The following is a 22122-nucleotide window of genomic DNA, read 5'->3' on the forward strand; positions in this document are numbered from 1 at the left end:
ACCATCTGCATCAAGGGCATGTTCCGACAGCCGCATATCGGATTCAACTAGGTTTGATATGACTGACCGCCTCGTCCAGCACACAGAAGGAAAGAAGAAGAAAAGGTGTGCACACAAGGACTGTGAATCTATTGTGAGAACAATGTGTTCAAAGTGTAATGTGGGATTGTGTATTGACTGCTTTATTACATTTAGTGTAAAATAATGCTAAGTTTAAGGTCTGATTTTTGATTATTAATTGTACTGTGTTATAAAGTATCAATTGTACGATGAAGACTGAATAATAAATTTGCACAAAACTTGTATATGTAATAAGAAATTTCAATAACCTACTTATTTTAGTTGAAGTTTTAATCCATATAAACTTAGGCAGTGAAAGTGCCTAGAGTTGCCATATGGCAACATCAAATATCTCGCTAATGGCGGTAATGACTTTCGTCAAAACAACTCTGTTGTGTAATTTATGCCTTTTACAGACATAATAACGTATTTAAAAAAATTAATTCCGGCGCTAATGGGATTCGCATTTTTCCAAGTGACTCAAGTTCCCCAAGTTTGCTTCAATATTTTCGACAGAAAATAATGTTTTAGTTGTAATGAAAGTATCCCAATCAGCTGAAGGTGAGGTGCCACACACAGCCATCTGGCTTATCCCTCTCCCCACGGCACAGTCAGGGAAGGAAACGCCGTGAGGTGTACCTTTATGCATTATAATAATCTTTTCCATCTGAACAGACTGCTGGAGCCTTGTGAATCTTCCACGATAGTACCACGCACTTTGAATGGGGTCACTTCCCATGGACGCCACAGGAGCAGTTACCTGGCTAATGAACCATTGCCCGGAGTCCTTGTGCCTCAACCATGATGGACAAGTACTGCTTGGCTTGCATGGGTAGTTCCCCTCTAAGGCACCAACAGTGCAATCCCTGCATGTTCAGGGTCTGCCACCATGCACGCACTTGACATTACCCCCACCACAGTGGAACGGTTATCATGCAGGGTTTTGGGTGTAGTACCCTTGCGAAAAGGAAAGGGTACAAAGAAAGAATGGCACAAAAAGTGGAACTTACACCACAGTGAACGATCTTCCCTGCACAAGCCACACTTTTGATCCTTTAGGAGCAGCAAGTCAGACTCAACAAGGGGATGATAAAGTTAAGAATGAAAAGTGGTAGAATGCTGGAAGGGAATAAAACGAGTGTCGAAAATCGCAAACTAGATTCAAACACAATTGGCACAAAGAAGACCATCCAACGGAAGCCATGTCTCCGCAATATCCTTTCTTTCAGGAGTGCTAGTTCTGAAAGGTTCGCAGGAGAACTTCTGTTAAGTTTGGAAGGTAGGAGACGAGGTACTGGCAGAAGTAAAGCTGTGAGGACGGGGCGTGAGTCGTGCTTGGGTAGCACAGTTGGTAGAGCACTTGCCCGCGAAAGGCAACGGCCCCGAGTTCGAGTCTCGGTCAGGCACACAGTTTTAATCTGCCAGGAAGTTTCATATCAGTTCACACTCCGCTGCACAGTGAAAATCTCATTCTGGCATGATACACATTCGTGGTATGCTTTCCAAGGGCGATCTAGCGCCAAATCAAACAGACCCACAATCACATCTACCCAACACTTTTGTCTATTATATCGATAGTATGCCACCTAGGCTGGAAGCTGTCTACGTAAAACATGTACTAAAACCGTAACAGACATCCCTACGCAACAAGGACCCATCAACAAATTCCGACTAATTTTGAGATGGATTTCTGGAAACTTCTCAATACAGTGTGTGTTGTTTCTGCGCCGTCATACAGTCAGCTAAATTAAAGAAATTGTATCTTGAAAATCTGGGTTTATCCTAAAACTAAAACCAAACCGACCTTTTTTCTTGATCTTCTGGTTACTCTTACAAAATATTACTGGTAAAGAATAACGCCAGAAGAACCGATGATGACATGGGACATACCTTCATAGTAGTTAGAACACTGCGCTGAAAGTCATCAACAAGGGCTAAGCATGTTACTCGGTACTTCACTGTTCTTGGCATGATTTTTTTACGACGCAGCTGCAACCTCATCTAGCCGTAAATCTTCAATAATAGCTCGCCGGGTTTTAGACCTAGAAAACTGCAGGCACCATACATGTGCATAATGGAGGAAAGCTGGGTCAACGATGAATGCGTTAGATGATGACAGTGCGATTTTTCACTTACTTTCAAACTGAACAAACAGCGCATTACTCCATCTATTATAATACTTGGACAGGCAAAGAACCCTCCTTCTCAAACTGGAACACTGCAGAGGTCTGTCACTCTCTATACGTTAATCCGCCAAGCAAGCAATGAATGATTTAAGTAGGACTAGCTGAGAAACCTGGCGCTGAGGGCAGTAACTTTAAGCCTCAGTGAGTCAAGACCTCTGAGGAGCTAGATAATGCATGACGCTCTCTATCAGTTACGATGTGCCCTGTTTTCAGAAAGGGTTTCCAAAAAGTGAGATAAAGCCTCAGTTTCTCGAGCCAGTGCAAGTCTCACCTCAGGATCTTTATTGGATTCCTTAGACTGCATAGTCCTCAGTCTTTTAGCCATTCTAATGTATTCAAAAAAACTCGACGGTTTTCTCGTCATTTTTATTCATAAAAAAATCGAGATGAAAATGTAACGAGTGAGCATCCAAACAACAAAGCAAACTTAATAAATTCGTTTTCCCTAGCAAACAATATAAATAAAACCTGTCGAAAGAAGCAATGCAATGGCGTTAATTTTTTAACAAACAAAGCGAAATCAATAAATCCGTATATCCTACCAAGTAAATTCAATGTTAGTTTGTATTCGTAACGGTAAGATTGTGACGCTTAATTGTGTCACTGACAAACTTCCGAAAACACATCTGTCACTGAGATAAAAGAACTAACAGCACGATCTACTGGTTCTCTGGTGTACTAAGAAACTAAAGGCGCCATCTATTTGCTCTTTGGTGTGTTAAGCTGTTATGATTGAACATCCAAACTACTAAGCTGAGCAGACGATTTTAGATAAAACTTTGAATTACGATCTCTCTTGTTTCCTCGTGATCCTATTTTGATGAAATAAAGCCTACATATTGCCCCAACCTACGCTCACGTACTCAGTGAAAACCTCACGAAAATTTAACTAGTAATTTTGAAGATTGGCGTGTTAAAACAGAGACTCGACGGTTTTACTGATTAATTATTAGTATAGATTTTTTCGGCGTTTCTTCCCACATATTTAGGTGAATTCAGGAGTAGCTCCTCAGTTCGTTCTGGAACACAGAAGGTAAGGCAAAGAAAATACTGAGAGGATGTATTTATGCGCCCGAAAACGTACTACACATAAACCTATCCGTACAAAATTAATTAATTAGGAAGGAAGATTACAGTTAACGTTCAATGTGTGTAGATGATACCAGATGTGTACCACAACCCCTGGCAGGCCACGACTGGCGAAGGAAATAGAGCGTGGCTTCTCCCAATGAATAATCCTGGCAAACTGTAAAAAACTAGTTTCCAAATGAATACGATGAAGATGACATTGAATTATTTCGTAAAAAGAATGAGAATCTAGGTCTTCTAATACAAACAGGTTGTGGAAGCTATTTCTTGATCATATAGTATCGTGATAAAAATGTTAATGCTCTTATTGAGGATGTACACTTACGGACTACAAGGAAATCATTGTAACTGCGAGACTGCAACAGGTTGTCAGCTAACAGTGTAAACTACCATAAGCCGCTCGCACAGTGCCATTCAGGTAGCAGTGATAAAAAAAAAGTCTCCTCAGAGTTGAGATAATTAAACACTGAGGACTAGCTCGGAATGAGAAGGTTGGATCAGTATTCACACTGTTAAATTCACCATCCCAAAATTTGTCTCAATTTGTTTGAGGAGGCAGATTAAATCCGAATGCCCCTTCGACGACGAGATCATTAGAGACGGAGGAGGAGCAAAGGTTGTGGAAGGGCGGTGTATCTAGTAGGCTGAGCGGGAATTTCAACTACGGCCCTCCGGAATGCGAGTCCAGTGTCTTAACTGCTGCGCCACCTCTCTCAGTTATCTATACGGACAAACCGCGACAAAACAAGCATGAGAACGTCCAGCCACGATCTGAACCCTGCTCATACTATGGCTTAAACCATTGCGTCATCTCACTTGGCAGACGTCAGCAGAGAACGAGGCGTCACCGGCGTAAAAACAATGCGGATGCACGACAACGACGTTCGTCCCGTAACAGTCCACAGACTACTCAAATAAGGCTACTTGGCTCCTGCTTTATGTCAAACCCACACGAAAGGTCCGAGCAGCAAGTGATTAGCGACCATCGAGTGCGCTCACTCGAAGGCAAGCAAGAAACACACACACACTTACGACAGACAGGCACGTGCTGCTGGCAGAGAAGAGCCACCCCCCACCTCCCGCATTTCACGGCACACAGTGAGTTTTAGTAGAAGCGCTGTTAGTGTAGACCATGCAGAGCCTTACCGGAGATGAGGTGGGGCAGAACGCGAGCCGCCGCGCCCGGCCCCGGTGCCTCCTGGTAGCGCTCTAAGCCGCCTGAAACACACCCACCACACGCTTACTGTTTCCGCTCCTTTCCTCTACCCACACTCACTCAACCAAATCGCTTGCCGCCTACTACCAATACTCATCATTAAGCGACAACTGTGCAATTTGTCATCTGGTACAGCAATGGAACTCGTCGCGGAGAGCGAGCAACTGCTACGACGCGAGGTGAAAAGCTTCCCGTAAGGCACGGAGATAGTGGTAATACCAAACATACACTAAGATGACAAAAGTCGTGGGATACCTCCTAATATCGTATCGAACCGCCTGTCGCCCGGCGTAGTGCAGCAACTGAACGCAGCACGGACTCGACGAGTCGTCGGAAGTCCCGTGCACAAATACTGAAGCATGCTGCCACTACAGCCGTTCGTAATTGCGAAAGTGTTGACCGCGCAGGGTTTTGTGCACGAACTGATCTATCCATAATGTCCCATAAAAGTTAGATGGGATGCTTGTCACGCGATTTTGGTTGTCAAATCATTCGCTCGAATTGTCCAGAATGTTCTTCAAACGAATCCCGAACAGTTATAGCCCGGTGACATGGCGCATTGTCATCCATAAAAACTCCATCGTTGTTTGGGAAACAAGTGTCTGGAAATGGTCTACGAGTAGCCAAAAATAACCATTTTCAGTCAATGATCGGTTAAGTTGGACCAAAGGACCCGGATCGAGACCATAAAAGGAGCCACCGTCAGCTTTCACAGTGCCTTGTTGACAACGTGGGTCTGCGCCCCACTCGAACCTACCATCAATTCATACCAACTGAAATCGAGACTCATCTGACCAGGCCGCGGTTTTCCAGTCGTCTAGAGTCCGACTGATACGGTCACGAGCCCAGGAGAGCCGTTGCAGGCGATGTCTCACTGTTAGCAAAGGCACTCTAGTCGGTCGTTTGCTGTCATAGCCCAATAACGCCAAATTTCGCCGCATTGTCGTAAAGGAAACGTTCCTCGTCCGTCTCAAATTTATTTATGCAGTTATTTCACGCAGTGTTGCTTGTCTGTTAGTACTGAAAACTCTACGCAAACGCTGCTGCTCTCGATCGTTAAGTGAAGGCCGTTGGCCACTGCGTTGTCCGTGGTGAGAAGTAATGCTTGATATGTTGTATTCTCAGCACACTCTTCACACTGTGAACCTCGGAATACTGAATTACCTAACGACTTCCGAAACAATGTCCCACGCGTCTAGCTGCAACAATCATTCCGCATTCGAAGTCCTTCCCGTCATTATCACATCGGAAACACTTTCATGTGAATCAACTGAGTGCAAATAACAGTTCTGCCAACGCACTGCCCATTTATACCTCGTGTACGCGATACTACCGCCATATGTATACGTAGATATCGTGATATTATGACTACTGTCAACTCAGTGTAATTTTGCTACGCTAGCAGTACGTTGTCCAAGACGGAGAGTGTTCGTCAAAGGCGAAGATTTTGCCAGAGAGCCCCAGAGAGGTGCAACACGACCGCTCTTTTTTTCCATATAAAAAAAGATCTTCCAGACAGGGTAAGCGGAAATCTGCGACAGTTTGGTTGGTTGGTTGGTTGGTTGGTTGGTTGGTTGGGGAAGGAGACCAGACAGCGAGGTCATCGGTCTCATCGGATTAAGGAAGGACGGGGAAGGAAGTCGGCCGTGCCCTGTCACAGGAACCATCCCGGCATTTGCCTGGAGCGATTTAGGGAAATCACGGAAAACCTAAATCAGGATGGCCGGACGCGGGATTGAACCGTCGTCCTCCCGAATGCGAGTCCAGTGTGCTAACCACTGCGCCACCTCGCTCGGTGCGACCATTTGGTGATGACGGTGTTGTGTACGGGAAAGTGTCGTCTTTGAATGACTGTAAGATGAAAAAAAAGATTACTTTGATTTAGTTTATTGGGAAAATTGTAGGATAGTGCAGGTCCTCTGTAAAGTATACCACATACAAAACACTTCTGCAACCCATTCTTGGACACTGGTCGAGTGTGTGTGATCCCCACCAAGTCCAGTTACAGGAATACAGCCAAGCAGTTCAAGGATGTAATGCTATATTTGTTACCGGAAGATTCGATCAACACGTGAATATTACGGAAATGCTCCCTGAACTCAAAAGGCGGGAAGAAACCGTGCTTTCCGGGAAATATTATTTAGGAAGTTTAGAGATGTGGCAGGTGCGACAGGATACAGAACGACACTTCAGCCATCAAAGTACATCTCGCATAAGAAGCCCGAAGGCAAGGGTCCCCCAGCCTGAAGCGTGAATACACGATGATGATGTACAGGAAATGTAACGCTACCAGGAGTACAGGCTACCTTCCGTCAAATATACGACAGTATGGTGTCTTGTTGAGTACGTAAACTGTGACAAAAGTCATCACAGAGAGGGGCACATATACAGATGGCGGCAGTATCGTGTACACAAGGTACAGTACATTGGCGCAGCTGTCATTTGTACTCAGGTCATTCGTGTGAAAACGTTAACGATGTACTTATGGTCGCACGATGGGAATTAAAACAATTTGAACACATAATAGAGCTACACGCACGAGACATTTCATTTCGGAAATCATTAGGGAATTCAAACGTTCAAATGTGTGAATTCCTAAGGGACCAAATAGCTGAGGTCAGCTGTCCCTAGACTTACAAACTAACAACTTATGCTAAAAACAACACACACACACACACACACACACACACACACACACACACACACACACACACACCCATGCCCAAGAGAGAACTTAAACCTCCAGTGGAAGGGGCCGCGCCTCAAACCGCGTGGCCACGCCGCGCGGCGTTAGGGAATTCATTATTCCGAGATCCACAGGGTCAAAAGCGTGCCGAGAATACAAAATTTCAGGCATTACCTCTCACCACGGACAACGCAGGGGCCGACGGCCCTCACTTAACGACAGAGTAGCAGCTTTTGCGTAAGGGTTGTCAGTGCTAACATACAAGAAACACTGAGTGAAATAACTGCAGAAATCAATGTGGGAAGTACGACGAACGTATTACATAGGAAAATGTGGCGAACTGTGGCTTTAATGGGCTATGGCAGCAGACGACCGACGCGAGTAACTCTGCGAACAGGACAGCGCCTGAAGCGGCGCTTCTGGGTAAGTGACAGTATCGGTTAAACCCTAGATAACTGGAAAACCGTGGCCTGGCCAGATGAGACCTGTGCAAGTTGGTGGTGACTCCATAATGGTGTGGGCTGTGTTTACACGGAATGGACTGGATCCTCTGCTCCAACTGAACCGATCATTAACTGGAAGTGGTTACTTTCGGCTACGTGGAGACCATTTGCAACCACTCGTGGATTTCATGTTCTCAAACAACGATGTAATTTTTATGGATGACACTGGGCCATGTCAGAACAATCTGGACAATTCGGGCGAATGATTTGGCCACCAAGATCACCCGACATAAATCCCATCGAATATTTGCGGGACATAATAGAGAGGTCAGTTAGTGCACAAACTCCTGCACCGACAACATTTTCACAATTATGGACGGCTATAGAGGCAGCATGGCTCAGCATTCCTGCTGGACACTTCCAATTACTTGTTGAGTCCATGCCACGTCGAGTTGCTGCACTACGCCGGGAAAGAGGTGGTACAACACGATACTAGGGGGTATCCCACGACTTTTGTCATTTCAGTGTGTGTGGACGGAGAACGTGTCAACGCGAGGGGGGCAAGCGTATACGCCACTTTAAGGAGGCATGTCTCGTCCATACGGATACATCTGGATTACCGTGGCATCACAAAATTATTTGTTTGGGATAGAAAGCAATTCAACTACTGAAAAATGACTGACTGAATTCAAATGTAGTTGTACTTCAAACTTGCAGAGTACAACTGAGTGCCAGACAGTTTATTATTCACTGTCTTCCAAAGGATGTGAGTTCTGTGTATGTATTCTGAACCAATTTGATAAAAGAAATACACGAGAAAAATGTAATCATATTGCACATGCTCATAAAGGTACTTCCTCAATGAGAAAACAGGGATTTGAAGTACAAATTTTTAAAACTTAAACCTTACCCCGTTCGACAAACCTTCCTCTTATTTCCACCTATTTTTGCATATAAAGTATGGGTGACTGGAAAATATTTCGACTTCAATGAAGTGGTTATAGCATCCATAGATGGCTATTTTGCAGACACTTGAGATCCTCACTTCGAGAATGGAATCCACTCACTCGCCAAAAAATTTAAAATAGTATTATTACGAAAAAGTAAGTGTATTTTGTAAGCTAGGATCAATGTTTCACATCACAGCCTATATCGTTTTACCTCGTCAGAAGCAGTTACTAGTAAGACTGCGACCACCAATGCACGGTACGAGGGCCGGCCGCGGTGACCGAGCGGTTCTGGGCGGTTCTGGGCGCTTCAGTCCGCATCGAATCCATGGATGTGTGTGATGTCCTTAGGTTAGTTAGGTTTAAGCAGTTCTAAGTCTAGGGGACTGATGACCTCAGATGTTTAGTCCCATAGTGCTCAGAGCCATTTGAACCATCTGAGAACGGTGCGAAACTTCAGAAAAACAATACACATTGTAGCCGAATGCAGTTTGTCTGACGTTCTGCGACTTCATACTAGGATACAGGTTATTCACGGGATCCCACTTCGACAGAATGTAATCCGTATGTTCAACATACACCGACCAGCAGTCTGCTGTGCAGTGCGCTCTTATGAGTACCCTTCCAAGTAATAAGCTTTATAAAACGTGGCTTTTTCTGCAAGTACAAACTACGAAACATAGCAACTTATTTTAGTATGATGGACTTCAATAAGCGATAAAATAGTTTTCCACTGCCTGAAAATTTTTACACATTCCGTAGAGGTGGCAGGATGAAGTAACATGTGAATTACTAAAACTACCTATACAAATGTTAGATTAACACATCACGTACACGACAAATTTATTTTCATGTCTCAGTGGCTGCAGTTCCAAGGAGTTCTTCGTTAAGACTAAGATCCGCAGGTTATAGCCTTATTACACATTGTTCAGTTTGGTACAGGCGTGCACAAAACGACAAATAGCACAGAAATATTAAGTAAGTAACATTCATGGGGTTTCTTCTTTTGGGGCATTCTAGTGGTGACAGAAATTATATACAGTAACAAGTGATACTTTACACGCATAAATAGGTAAAAGCCAATAATCACGACAAATTACAGAAATGTGAATTCCGAAGTAAAATGAAAAATTTTTCGCTAAACGTTCAACAAACAGACTAAAAACCTGTGCCCTATCTAACTGAAAATTCGACACGCTGACAGAAATCAGGTCAATCAGAAGCCAGTAATGGTACTCTGCTTCGCTGTGCCTGCTTCGTACACGTTTCGAATAGAGACTACTGAAATTGTATCTCTTCTCCGTCACAAATCACTGAATGAAAGATCTGATACGATGCAAGACTGTCTTTCACGAATTCGGTACGTTACGGAAGTGAGAGGGATACTATTCCTGAGGTCAAGTTCTCTGACCACAACACTTCCTGTGTTTATGATTTTTATAAACGTACTAAGTAACACAACTGTGATGCGAACGTTATTATAAAAGCGTTTGTATACAATTTCAGATACTTCGTACGTATGACATTAAAACATTTTTCATGATAAAACGATGTCTATCTACTATGTTTATCACAGGGATAGAAAGCAGAAACCAATTTTTTTTACAATAAATTCATCCACTGGAATAGTTTAAGGGTTGATCAATGCTCCAGTCAGAATTTATCCTTTAAGAAATATCGGCCCCCGGCAAGAATAGTTACATGTCAAAAACCTGCAATTTTTAGTTTACGTCTCTGAAAAATACGTGTGAAATGCCCCAACGTGCACGAGAAACGTTAACACCTCTATCTCCCAATTTATCCACTTATGGGTAGTTATGTCAGTTTCATTGTAAGATACTTCAAGATTCGCCACGCCAAGAACAGTGTCGCTTTGACATTGCTACCGGCTGGTGTTGGTTGGTTGGTTTAAAGAGAGAGAAGGGACCAAACTACGAGGTCATCGGTCCCTTGTTCCTAATAAAACAATGCCACAAGGATGAGAATAAAACGGACGAAACATATAACACAAAACGGAAAGAAAGGAAAAGCCACAAGAACGAAGGGAAGGCAACGAATACTAGAAGGAACAAAAGAGGACAAGAAAACAAGAGACGCTAGAAACAGAAGGGAGTAAAAGATGAAAGCAGATCACAGTGGCTGGCCAACCACGAGAATAAAAAGGGAAAGCCAGCCACTCTGCAACACATTAAAACCTCCACCCTAAAAGCACTAGGGTGGAGGAGACGGAGGGACAAAGGACATGCGCTAAAACCTACATAGAAGTATAAAACCCACTCTCACGGATAAAACGTAAAACTAAAGCTGCTATGGGGGCACTGTCGCCCAACACCGAAGGCAGGGTGCTGGGAAAGTTAAAAGTCTGCCGCAGAGTGGTTGAAAGTGGGCAGTCCAGCAAGGGGTGGACGACTATCATTTGAGAGTCACAGCGACACTGAGGTGCGTCCTCGCGACGGAGTAGGTAAACATGCGTTAACCACGTATGGCCAATGCGGAGCTGGCAGAGGATAACTGATTCCCTGCGAGAGGCCTGCATGGAAGACTTCCACACATTCATAGTCTCCTTAATGACACGCAGTTTGTTGGCGTGCTGTTATGCCATCCCGTCTCCCAAAGCCGGAAAAACCCTGGGGTGTAAGAAAGAACGCAGGTCAGCTATGGAAAAGCCCATCTCCGCATCTCCTGTTTGGCCAGCCTGTCGGCAAGTTCGTTGCCGGGGATTCCGACGTGTCCTGGGGTCCACACAAACACCACGGAACGGAGGGACTGTTCCAGGGCATAGATGGACTCCTGAATGGACGCTACCAGAGGGTCGCGAGGGTAGCACTGGTCGATAGCTTGTAGGCTGCTCAATGAGTCAGTGCACAGGAGAAATGACTGGCCAGGGCATGAGCGGATGTACTCAAGAGCAAGAGATATGGCCGCCAGCTCTGCAGTGGAAACACTGCAGCCAACTGGCAAGGAGTGCTGCTCAACATGTCCTCCACGAACATATGCGAAGCCTACGTGACCATCCGCCATTGAGCCGTCGGTGTAACCAACATCAGAGCCTCGGAACACGTCAAGAATCGAGAGGAAGTGACAGCGGAGAGCGACGGGGTTAACTGAGTCCTTAGGGCCATGCAAAAGGTCCAGACGAATCTGCGGCCGAGGCGTACACCATTGAGGCGTACGTGAACGTACTGCAAGTAGAGATGGTAAAGGGAAGGACTTCAGTTCGGAGAGAAGGGACCAAACGCGAACCGCAATCGTTAGCCCCGACCAGGGCCGCCGATGCGGGAGATGAACTGCCGCGGGCGGGAAAAGGAGACGGTAATTCGGATGCTCAGGGGAACTATGAATGTGTGCTGTGTAACTGGCGAGCAGTTGCGCACGTCTGATCTGCAGTGGAGGGACACCAGCCTCTACCAGTAAGCTGGTCACCGGACTCGTGCTAAAAGCTCCTGACGCTAATCGAACCCCACAGTGGTGCACAGGGTCGAGTAAATGCAATGCGGAAGGCGCTGCCGAACCACAAACCACACTCCCATAGTCAATTCGGGATTGGACAAGGGCTCTGTAGAGCTGCAGCAGCGTACAGCGATCTGCACCCCAATTGATGTTGCTCAAACAACAGAGGGCACTGAGGTGCTGCCAGCACTTCTGCTTAAGCTGACGAAGATGAGGGACGCAAGTCAACCGAGCGTCGAAAACCAGTACTAGGAATTGATATGTCTCCACTACAGTGAGTGGATCGTCATTAAGATAAAGTGTGGGTTCCGGATGAACGGCAAGACGCCGACAGAAGTGCATGACATACGACTTTGCTGCTGAAAACTGGAAGCCGTGGGCTAGAACCCATGACTGCGCCTTGTGGATGGCTCCCTGGAGGCGCCGCCCAGCAACAACAGTACTGGAGCAGCAGTAGGAAATGCGGAAGTCGTCTGCATACACAGAAGATGAGACAGAGGGCCCAACGGCTGCTGCTAGACTGTTAATGGCCACTAAAAATAGAGCGACACTCAATACAGAGCCCTGCGGGACTCCACTCTCCTGGATATGGGTGGAACTACGGGAGTCACCAACTTGGACACGGAAAGTACGAAGCCACAGGAAGTTTTGGATAAAAATCGGGAGTGGTCCCCGGAGACCACACTCATACAATGTGGCAAGGATATGACGTCGCCAAGTCGTGTCGTATGCTTTACGTAAGTCAAAAAAGACGGCAATCAGGTGTTACCGTCTGGAAAGGGCTGTTCGGATGGGAGACTCGATGGACACAAGATTATCAGTAGTAGGGCGACCCTGGCGGAAGCCGCCCCGACATGGAGCCAGCAAGCCACGTGACCCCAGGACCCGACCCAACCCAACAGCCGACATACCATACGTTCCAGCAGCCTAAAAAGAACGTTGGTGAGGCTGATGGGCCGATAGATATCCACATCAAGCAGGTTTTTACCGGGTTTGAGCACCGGAATGATGGTGCTCTCCCACTATTGCGATGGAAAGACGCCATCGCACGAGATCCGGTTGAAGATGACGAGAAGATGTAGTCAGATGAGAGATGTTTAATCATCTGGCTGTGGATCCAATCAGGCCCAGGAGCTGTGTCGGGCCAACGTGCAAGGGCATTGAGGAGCTCCCACTCGGTAAATGCGGCATTATAGGATTCACTGCAGCGTGTAGTGAATGAGAGGACGTTCCCTTCCAGCCGCCGTTTGAGTGTGCGAAATGCTGGTGGGTAATTCTCAGACGCAGAGGCTCTAGCATAGTGCTCAGCGAAGTGCTCGGCAATCGCGTTTGCGTCGGTACATAACTCGCCATTTATTGTAACACCAGGGACAGCTGATGGGGCCTGGTACCCGAAAAGACGTTTGATCTCTGCCCAGACTTGGGAGGTGACGTGTGGCACCCAGTGGTGGAGACGTATGTCTCCCAACACTCCTTCTTCCGTTGTTTGATAAGGTAGCGAACACGAGCACGGAGCCGTTTAAAAGCTATGAGGTGCTCCAGGGAAGGGTGCCGCTAATGCCGCTGTAGAGCTCGCCGACGCTCCTTAATTGCTTCAGCGACTTCCGGCACCCTAAAGAGCGTGGGATCGTGTTTTCTGCCGCAGAAACAACTGTGCTAGTCACCTGCTCAACCATCACATCTATGATACCGTGTGGGGGAGATTCAACGGTGATACCAGAGGTGAAAGTTCCCCAGTCTGCCTTGTTCAAAGCCCATCTGGGCACTCGTCTGTGTGCCCGACACTGAGACAGTGACAGAAAGATGGTGAAGTGGTCACTACCACACAGGTCGTCATGTGCTCTCCAGTGGATAGATGGGAGAAGTCCTGGGCTGCAAATTGATAAATCAATGGCCGAGTAACTACCATGAGCCACAATGAAATGTGTGGCGGCCCTAGTATTTAAGAGGCAGAGGTCGAATTGCGTCAGTAAACTTGCGACATCTCTGCCTCGGCCAGTAAGCATGGTACCACCCCACAAGGGGTTATGGGCATTAAAATCTCTCAGAAGTAGGAGAAGTTTAGGGAGCTGATCAATCAGTGCAGCTAATACATTCAGGGGTACTGTACCATCTGGAGGAAGATATACATTGCAGACAGTTATTTCCTACGTCGTCCTTATTCTGACAGCCACAGCTTCAAGAGGGGCCTGAAGGGGCACATGTTCACTACACACCGAGGTCAGGACATAAACGCAAACTCCACCTGACACTCGATTATAGTCACTACGGTTCCTGTAATATCCCTTATAGCCGCGGAGGGCAGGGGTCCGCATTGCTGGGAACAAGGTTTCCTGGAGGGCAATGCAGATAGCAGGTGTAAACCTTAACAGTCGCCATAGCTCAGCCAGGCGGTGGAAAAAACCGCCGCAATTCCACTGGAGGACGACATCATCATGAGAGTGGGAAGGCATGGAACATTCAACAAGACAGTTTACACCTCAGTCACCTGCTGCCACCGTCTTTTTGCCTGAGCAGTCTATATCCATTGTGTCTGAGGGTCTGGCGAGACCTAGGTCCTCAGTGGATGTCAGAATCTCTACCTTATCCGCAGAGACAGAGCTTGTAGGTACTGGGGGTGTGAGTGCCAACGCAATTCCCTTGGTCTTCAGGACCTTCTTTTTGGATTTCTCTCGCTGCTCCTTGGGTTTCCCTGGCTGGGAGGACATCACTGATTCAGTCTTTGGGACTGAGGATGAACGTGAAGCCCTACGACCAGCTGCTTTTAAGCTCTTCAGCCACTGGCGGGTGTCATCTTTACCATTAGCAGAAACCTGGGAAAAGAGTGACCCAAGGGACCCCTTCCTAGCGAGAGAAGCCGAAGAAGACTTACGCTTCTCCGGCTTAGAAGTGGGGACGCATGTCCCCGATGGTTGGGGGGGGGGGGGGGGGGCGGGGGGTGTTTCTCCCGAAGTAGGTAGTGCAGGAGCGACAGGGAGGGAAATGCCCCCCCCCCACCATCAAGGGGGCAGGTGTAGTCTTCCGGCTCCGAGAGGTGACCTAGGTTGGCGGAGCTGATGGTGCCAGAACTGCAGTAGCGGCAGCGTAAGACGATGTCACACGCACAGGATGATGGCGTTCAAATTTTCTCTTAGACTCAGTGTAAGTCAGTCCGTCCAGGGCCTTGTACTCCATGACTTTCCATTCTTTCTGGAGAATCCTGCAGTCAGGCGAGGAAAACGAATGGTGCTCTCCACAGTTGACACAGATGAGAGGTGGTGCTCATGAAGTATTGGGATGTGATGGGCGTCCGCAATCTCGGCATGTGACGCTGGAAGCACAGCAGGAAGACATATGGCCGAACTTCCAGCACTTAAGGCACTGCATTGGGGGAGGGATATAGGGCTTTACATCACACTGGTAGACCATCACCTTGACCTTCTCGGGCAATGTATCACCCACAAAGGCCAAGAGGAAGGCACCGGTGGCAAACTGATTATCCTTCAGACCCCGGTGGACACGCCGGACGAAATGTACACCTCGCCGCACTAAATTGGTGCGCTGCTCATCGTCGGAGTGCAAAAGAAGGTCTCTGTAAATATGATACCCTGGACCATATTTAAGTTCTTATGGGGCGTGATGGTTACAGAAACGTCCCCCAGCTTGTCACAAGCGAGTAACTCCCGTGACTGGGCACAGGATGTTGTTCTGATCAAAACTGACCCAGATCTCATTTTGGACAAGCCCTCCACATCTCTGAACTTGTCCTCTAAATGCGCAACAAAAAACTGAGGCTTCACCGTCATGAAAGATCCCCCATTAGCTCTCGAACATACAAGGTATGTGGGCGAATAAGATCCACTGCCATCCTTAGCCTGACGTTCCTCCCATGGTGTGGCCAGTGAGGGGAACGATTTGGGGTCGTACTTCCGTGCGTTGAATTGAGCTCGTGATCGCTTAGAAACTGCTGGTGTTTCACCATCAGCAAGAGATGGACTACGCTTCATCTCGTGTCATCCGCCCTGATGCCATACACTCTGTCCAGGGGCTCTCCCCACGGGCGCCACACAGCCGCAGCAAAGGCCACCTGGCAGGATGGCCATTGCCGGGAGTCCCGATGCCCCAGGGGGATAGGCATCTACCCGTTGGCATACGTGGGGAGTAAACGGCGCAGGCATCAGCAGAGCGATCCCTGTGTGGTCAGGGGGCTACAACCAACAGGGTACATGGTGTCGACGCAGAAATCGGCACTGCATAGTGCATGGTGGAAAACGCACCCAGGAAGGTGTCCTCGCCTAAGAGATGGAGAATGGGCAGGACTGCAATGCGACGACGAGAAAGTGGGCTAAAGATCTCAATGCACGATGGACACGATGCACCTTGTAAGGCGCCCTTCCCCAATTGGCTCGCTCTTCGGGAAAATTTTGAAGAATGGAGGTAAAACCCTACAGGGGATCATCACATAAAGGCCGAAACGTGTGAAACTCCTTTTCGTCGCCTCTAACGACAGGCAGGAATACCTTGGGCCTATTCTAACCCCCGGACCTGCAGGGGGGGGGGGGGCGGCTGGTGTGTATGGTTCATTCAGTAAGAGCGGCACATTCCGAGTTGTGACACTTTTCATAAGTAAGGTAAGCTGAATGTAATTTTTAAAATCACTGATTATTACAATGTCTGTGTTTACAGAGTGTCTATATCTTACATTAAAATGTTCTTCAGACATGCTAGCATGCCTGAGGAAACATGTTTTAACGATTACTGCAGCTGTAAATATTACGAATTTCCGTGCGTTGGAGCGTAGAAGAAAAAAATTGAAATTTGTGCTGTAAAGAAAGTTTATTTTGAATCTCTTTTCACGGTGAAAAGTATTCCTATATTATATAAGCCCATTTATGGTTCTACCTACTGGTAAATTGTGTTCCTTAAATTGAACCTAACTGATGTTCCTTATTAAATTGTATTAATTCTTATCTATTATAATTTTGCATTCGCATATTTCTAATAAGACGATTTCAGCTTTTTCACTTTTTATTCTGTTTTAAGTACTCATTTTGCCTGATGGATGATAGAATGCCATATTATATTACAGTAAGTAAAAATACACGTGCTACTTGGGGTGGAACAGTGGCGAAAGTATTACGTGAGGGGTCATAACAAAACGTTTTTAGAAAAGCAAGAAAAGTGACACACGTCAGAAAAATAATAATTACCTGATAAAATCTCACATTCTACGAGAACACAATTACACCCCATACTACTGTTGTATAGAATATAATGGAATTTACTGCCCGAAACACTTGAAATTTAAACGAAGCTTGTACTATTTGAATGAAGTTTTACAGAATTCTTTAAGTCAATTTATCTCAAGTATTGCATTTTTCAGTTGTGTTACTGTTCTTGCCGGGTGCGATATATTATGTAAAGACCTCAGCATACCCGCAAAGTACTCAAAATATTGGTACGTCGTAACAAAAATAATTAGTCTGTTCTACAAAGCGCTTGCAGACGCTATAGATTTTCAGAATTAGGATAATAACGCCAGCTTTCACTGGGTTCAATTTGAGAATATGGGTACACGCATCAAAAAATGATTATGTGTGAAATTCTGGAACGTTCTGAGGACATCCAAACATTCACATTATATACAAGGCGAAAAATTCAGCTGACAGTCCTTATAAACAGGACTAGTCAACAGAAAACGAGGACTCTGTTTCTTATAGTCAAATGCTATTTGACATGATCGGAATGTGACGACAGCAATTGCCACTATGCGCGGAATTTGTAAGTGTGTCAGCATACAGATATGGAATCGAGGAGTAGTGCAGCGCAGACAAGACCCCGTCAGAGCCCCCAGTGGCGCGGCCGCTGCCCAGTGTGTGATGTGAATGCTGACGCAGATCGCCGGATGGGCACAAGGAAGCCAGCAACCACGCAAGTTCCCCTACCGGAAGCCCCTGCAATCGTCCAAGTAACGCACCAGCCAAACTGCCGTAGTTCCGATCGGTGCCCGTCATTTTCCTTATCACCATTCGAAGCGCAACAAGGCTGTAAATGCGTGTCCCAAAATTTAAAAAATACGGAATGCTGCTAATACAAAACTTGGATCCTCGGTGGATGTCACGGAGACATTCCGTTCTGGTAACGCAGAAAACCGCAACGTGCATAAAGTGCAGCTCGAATTACTCATTATATAGTACACAGGCAAGAAGAAAATTTCTCGGACACGCTAAGACAGACTATTTTTTTGGTCAACAGTAGGTAATTCCACACCTACAGTGTGCTTCTGGAAAGTCCGCAAAATATCTATCTTACATGACGAATACGGTGGGTATGTATGACGAATACGGTGGATATTCCAACAACTTGCACTTCTAATTCCTAAATTTAGCCACTGTCAAAATACCCTTGCGCGTACGTGCCTTGCCCTGGAGAAAAATGATTTTTGTCGTTAACAATCCAACACACTCAAGTTTTTCTTCACAAACCTGATTCAAAAGTCTTGTGTAGAACTACCCAGTTATTGTTTTGACTTCCGCTGGGAAATCAAAACGAAACCTAATTCGTCTTATCGATTACTGTTTCGTTTCTCGGGTGAAGTGGTGTACCGAGGTCTCATTCATAGTAAGACACGGGCCCACAAAACAAACTCTGTTCATTTAAGAATGGTCCAAACTCTGCGAACAAATTTGTTTTTCCGCGACCTTTTCATCAGCCTTAAACATATGCGGCGTCCTTCTTGCATATACACTGAGGTGATGAGAGTCATGGGATGCCTCCTAATATCGTGTCGGGCGTCTTTTTAAATGGCGTAGCGCAGCAACTAGACGTGCCATAGAATCAACAATTCGTTGGAAGTCCCCTGCAGAGAAACTGAGCCATGCCTGCCTCTATGGCCCTATACAGGGCTATTACAAATGATTGAAGCGATTTCATAAATTCACTGTAGCTCCATTCATTGACATATGGTCGCGACACACTACAGATACGTAGAAAAACTCATAAAGTTTTGTTCGGCTGAAGCCGCACTGCAGGTTTCTGCCGCCAGAGCGCTCGAGATCGCAGTGAGACAAAATGGCGACAGGAGCCGAGAAAGCGTATGTCGTGCTTGAAATGCACTCACATCAGTCAGTCATAACAGTGCAACGACACTTCAGGACGAAGTTCAGCAAAGATCCACCAACTGCTAACTCCATTCGGCGATGGTATGCGCAGTTTAAAACTTCTGGGTGCCTCTGTAAGAGGAAATCAACGGGTCGGCCTGCAGTGAGCGAAGAAACGGTTGAACGCGTGCGGGCAAGTTTCACGCGTAGCCACGGAAGTTGACGAATAAAGCAAGCAAGGAGCTAAACGTACCACAGCCGACGGTTTGGAAAATCTTACGGAAAAGGCTAAAGCAGAAGCCTTACCGTTTACAATTGCTACAAGCCCTGACACCCGATGACAAAGTCAAACGCTTTGAATTTTCGGCGCGGTTGCAACAGCTCATGGAAGAGGATGCGTTCAGTGCGAAACTTGTTTTCAGTGATGAAGCAACATTTTTTCGTAATGGTGAAGTGAACAGACACAATGTGCGAATCTGGGCAGTAGAGAATCCTCACGCCCTCGTGCAGCAAATTCGCAATTCACCAAAAGTTAACGCGTTTTGTGCAATCTCACGGTTTAAAGTTTATGGCCCCTTTTTCTTCTGCGAAAAAAACGTTACAGGACACGTGTATCTGGACATGCTGGAAAATTGGCTCATGCCACAACTGGAGACCGACAGCGCCGACTTCATCTTTCAACAGGATGGTGCTCCACCGCACTTCCATCATGATGTTCGGCATTTCTTAAACAGGAGATTGGAAAACCGATGGATCGGTCGTGGTGGAGATCATGATCAGCAATTCATGTCATGGCCTCCACGCTCTCCCGACTTAACCCCATGCGATTTCTTTCTGTAGGGTTATGTGAAAGATTCAGTGTTTAAACCTCCTCTACCAAGAAACGTGCCAGAACTGCGAGCTCGCATCAACGATGCTTTCGAACTCATTGATGGGGACATGCTGCGCCGAGTGTGGGAGGAACTTGATTATCGGCTTGATGTCTGCCAAATCACTAAAGGGGCACATATCGAACATTTGTGAATGCCTAAAAAAACTTTGAGTTTTTGTATGTGTGGGCAAAGCATTGTGAAAGTATCTCAAATAATAAAGTTATTGTAGAGCTGTGAAATCGCTTCAATCATTTGTAATAACCCTGTATAATTGCGAAAGTGTTGCCGGTGCACGATGTTGTGCACGAACTGAGCTCTCGAATATGTTCCATGAAGTGTTCGATGTGATTCATGTCAGGCGTTCTGGGTGGCCGAATCATTCGCTCGATTTGTCTAGAATGTTCTTCATACCAATCTCGAACGACTGTGGCGCAGTGACATGACACTGATGTTTGGGCCCATGAAGCCCGTGCAAGGCTGCAAATGGTCTCCAAACAGCCGAACATGGCCACTTCCAGTCAGTAATCGGTTCAGTAGCACCGGACCACCCAGTTCATTCCACGTAAACACAGCTCACACCATTATGGAGCCACCAACAGCTTGCGCAGTGCCTTCTGACAACTCGAAACCTGCCATCAGCTCTTACTAACTGAAATCTGGACTCATCTGCCTACGACAGTTTTTCCAGGCGGAGGAGATTAGTATTTAACGTCCAGTGAACAACGAGGTCATTAGAGACGGAGCACAAGCTCGGATTTGGGAAGGATGGGGAAGGAACTCAGCCGTGCACTTTGAAAGGGACCATCCCAGCATTTGCCTGAAGCGATTTAGGGAAATCGCGGAACATCTAGATCAGGATGGCCGGAAGCAGGTTTTAACCGTCGTCCTCCCGAATGTGAGTCCACGCTTTTCCAGTCACTCTAAGGTCCAACCCATATGGTCACTAGATCGGGAAATACGCTGCAGGTGACGTCGTGATGTGATGTTAGCAAAGACATTAGCGTCAGTCGTTTGCTGATATAGCCCGTTAACGCCAAATTTCGACGCACTGTTCTAACGGAAACGTTCGGCGTACATCCCACACCGATTTCTGAGCTTATTTCACGCACTGTTGCTCTTCCGTTAGCACTGAACAACTCTACGTACTTTTCAGGACATGTCGGACAACGTATTAGTTCCACGCACATCCATCTCGCGTATTGACCACGAGGAGAAAATTCGAGAAATTAGAGCCAATACAGAGGCTTACCGACACTCGCTCTTCCCACGCACTATTCGCGAATGGAACAGGGTTGGAGGCTCAAATAGTGGTACCGAAAGTACCCTCCGCCCCACACCATTAGGTGGCTTGCGGAGTACGATGCAGATGCACGCAATCGCCACTGCTCTCGGTCGTTAGGTGGAGGCCGTGGTGAGAGGTAATGCCTCAAATTTGGTACTGTCAGCACACTCTTGACACTATGAATCTCGGAATACTGAATTTCCTAACTACTTCCAAATGGAATGTCCCATGCGTCTAGCTCCAACAACCATTCCGCGGTCAAAGTCTGTTAACTCCCATCGTGCGGCCATAATCACGTCGGAAACCTCTTTACATAAATCACCTGAGTACAAGTGACAGCTCCACCAATGCACTGTCCTTTTCTTCCACGTGTACGCATTACTACCACCATCTGTACATGTGCATATCGCTATACCATAAGTTTGTCACCTCAGTGTAGATCTGACTTAGTTAACTGAAGAAAAAATTACCATATTATTACCATGTCGACAAAAAACAATGCCGTTGCATTAATCACTGCTTTATTAGTTGACGAACTGTTCAACTAAAAATTACCGGATATATACCCTGACGGAAAAAATCGCAAAACCAAAAATATTAATATAGAGTAAAGAAATTTCAGGAATACATCTGTCTAGGTGACATATTTCAGTGATTAACATTTCATGGTCACAGGCAATGTATGCACTTCAAGGTCACAGGTAATGTATGCGTGACATAAGCTACTGCAAATGTGAAATGCTGGTCATTAATAGCCTCAGTCTGGACCCGCGCGACCGCTACGGTCGCAGGGACGAATCCTGCCTCCGGCA

General features: G+C 46.4%; 1 protein-coding gene across 4 annotated transcripts in view; it reads right to left on the bottom strand.

Annotated features, from left to right (window-relative positions):
- LOC126471433 (serum response factor homolog) overlaps window positions 1-22122 on the bottom strand; it is a 246263-nt gene that overhangs the window by 87902 nt on the left and 136239 nt on the right. For 2 of the 4 annotated variants that reach the window (XM_050099593.1, XM_050099595.1), the window contains exon 4: window positions 4482-4553. The exons of the other annotated variants lie outside the window; for them this stretch is intronic. In XM_050099593.1, coding sequence (XP_049955550.1) covers window positions 4482-4553 — 72 coding nt within the window. The remainder of the gene's footprint in view (window positions 1-4481; window positions 4554-22122) is intronic. 4 annotated transcript variants of the gene reach the window in all.

This window comes from Schistocerca serialis, chromosome 3 (genome assembly GCF_023864345.2).
Source record: "Schistocerca serialis cubense isolate TAMUIC-IGC-003099 chromosome 3, iqSchSeri2.2, whole genome shotgun sequence".
NCBI lineage: Eukaryota > Metazoa > Arthropoda > Insecta > Orthoptera > Acrididae > Schistocerca > Schistocerca serialis.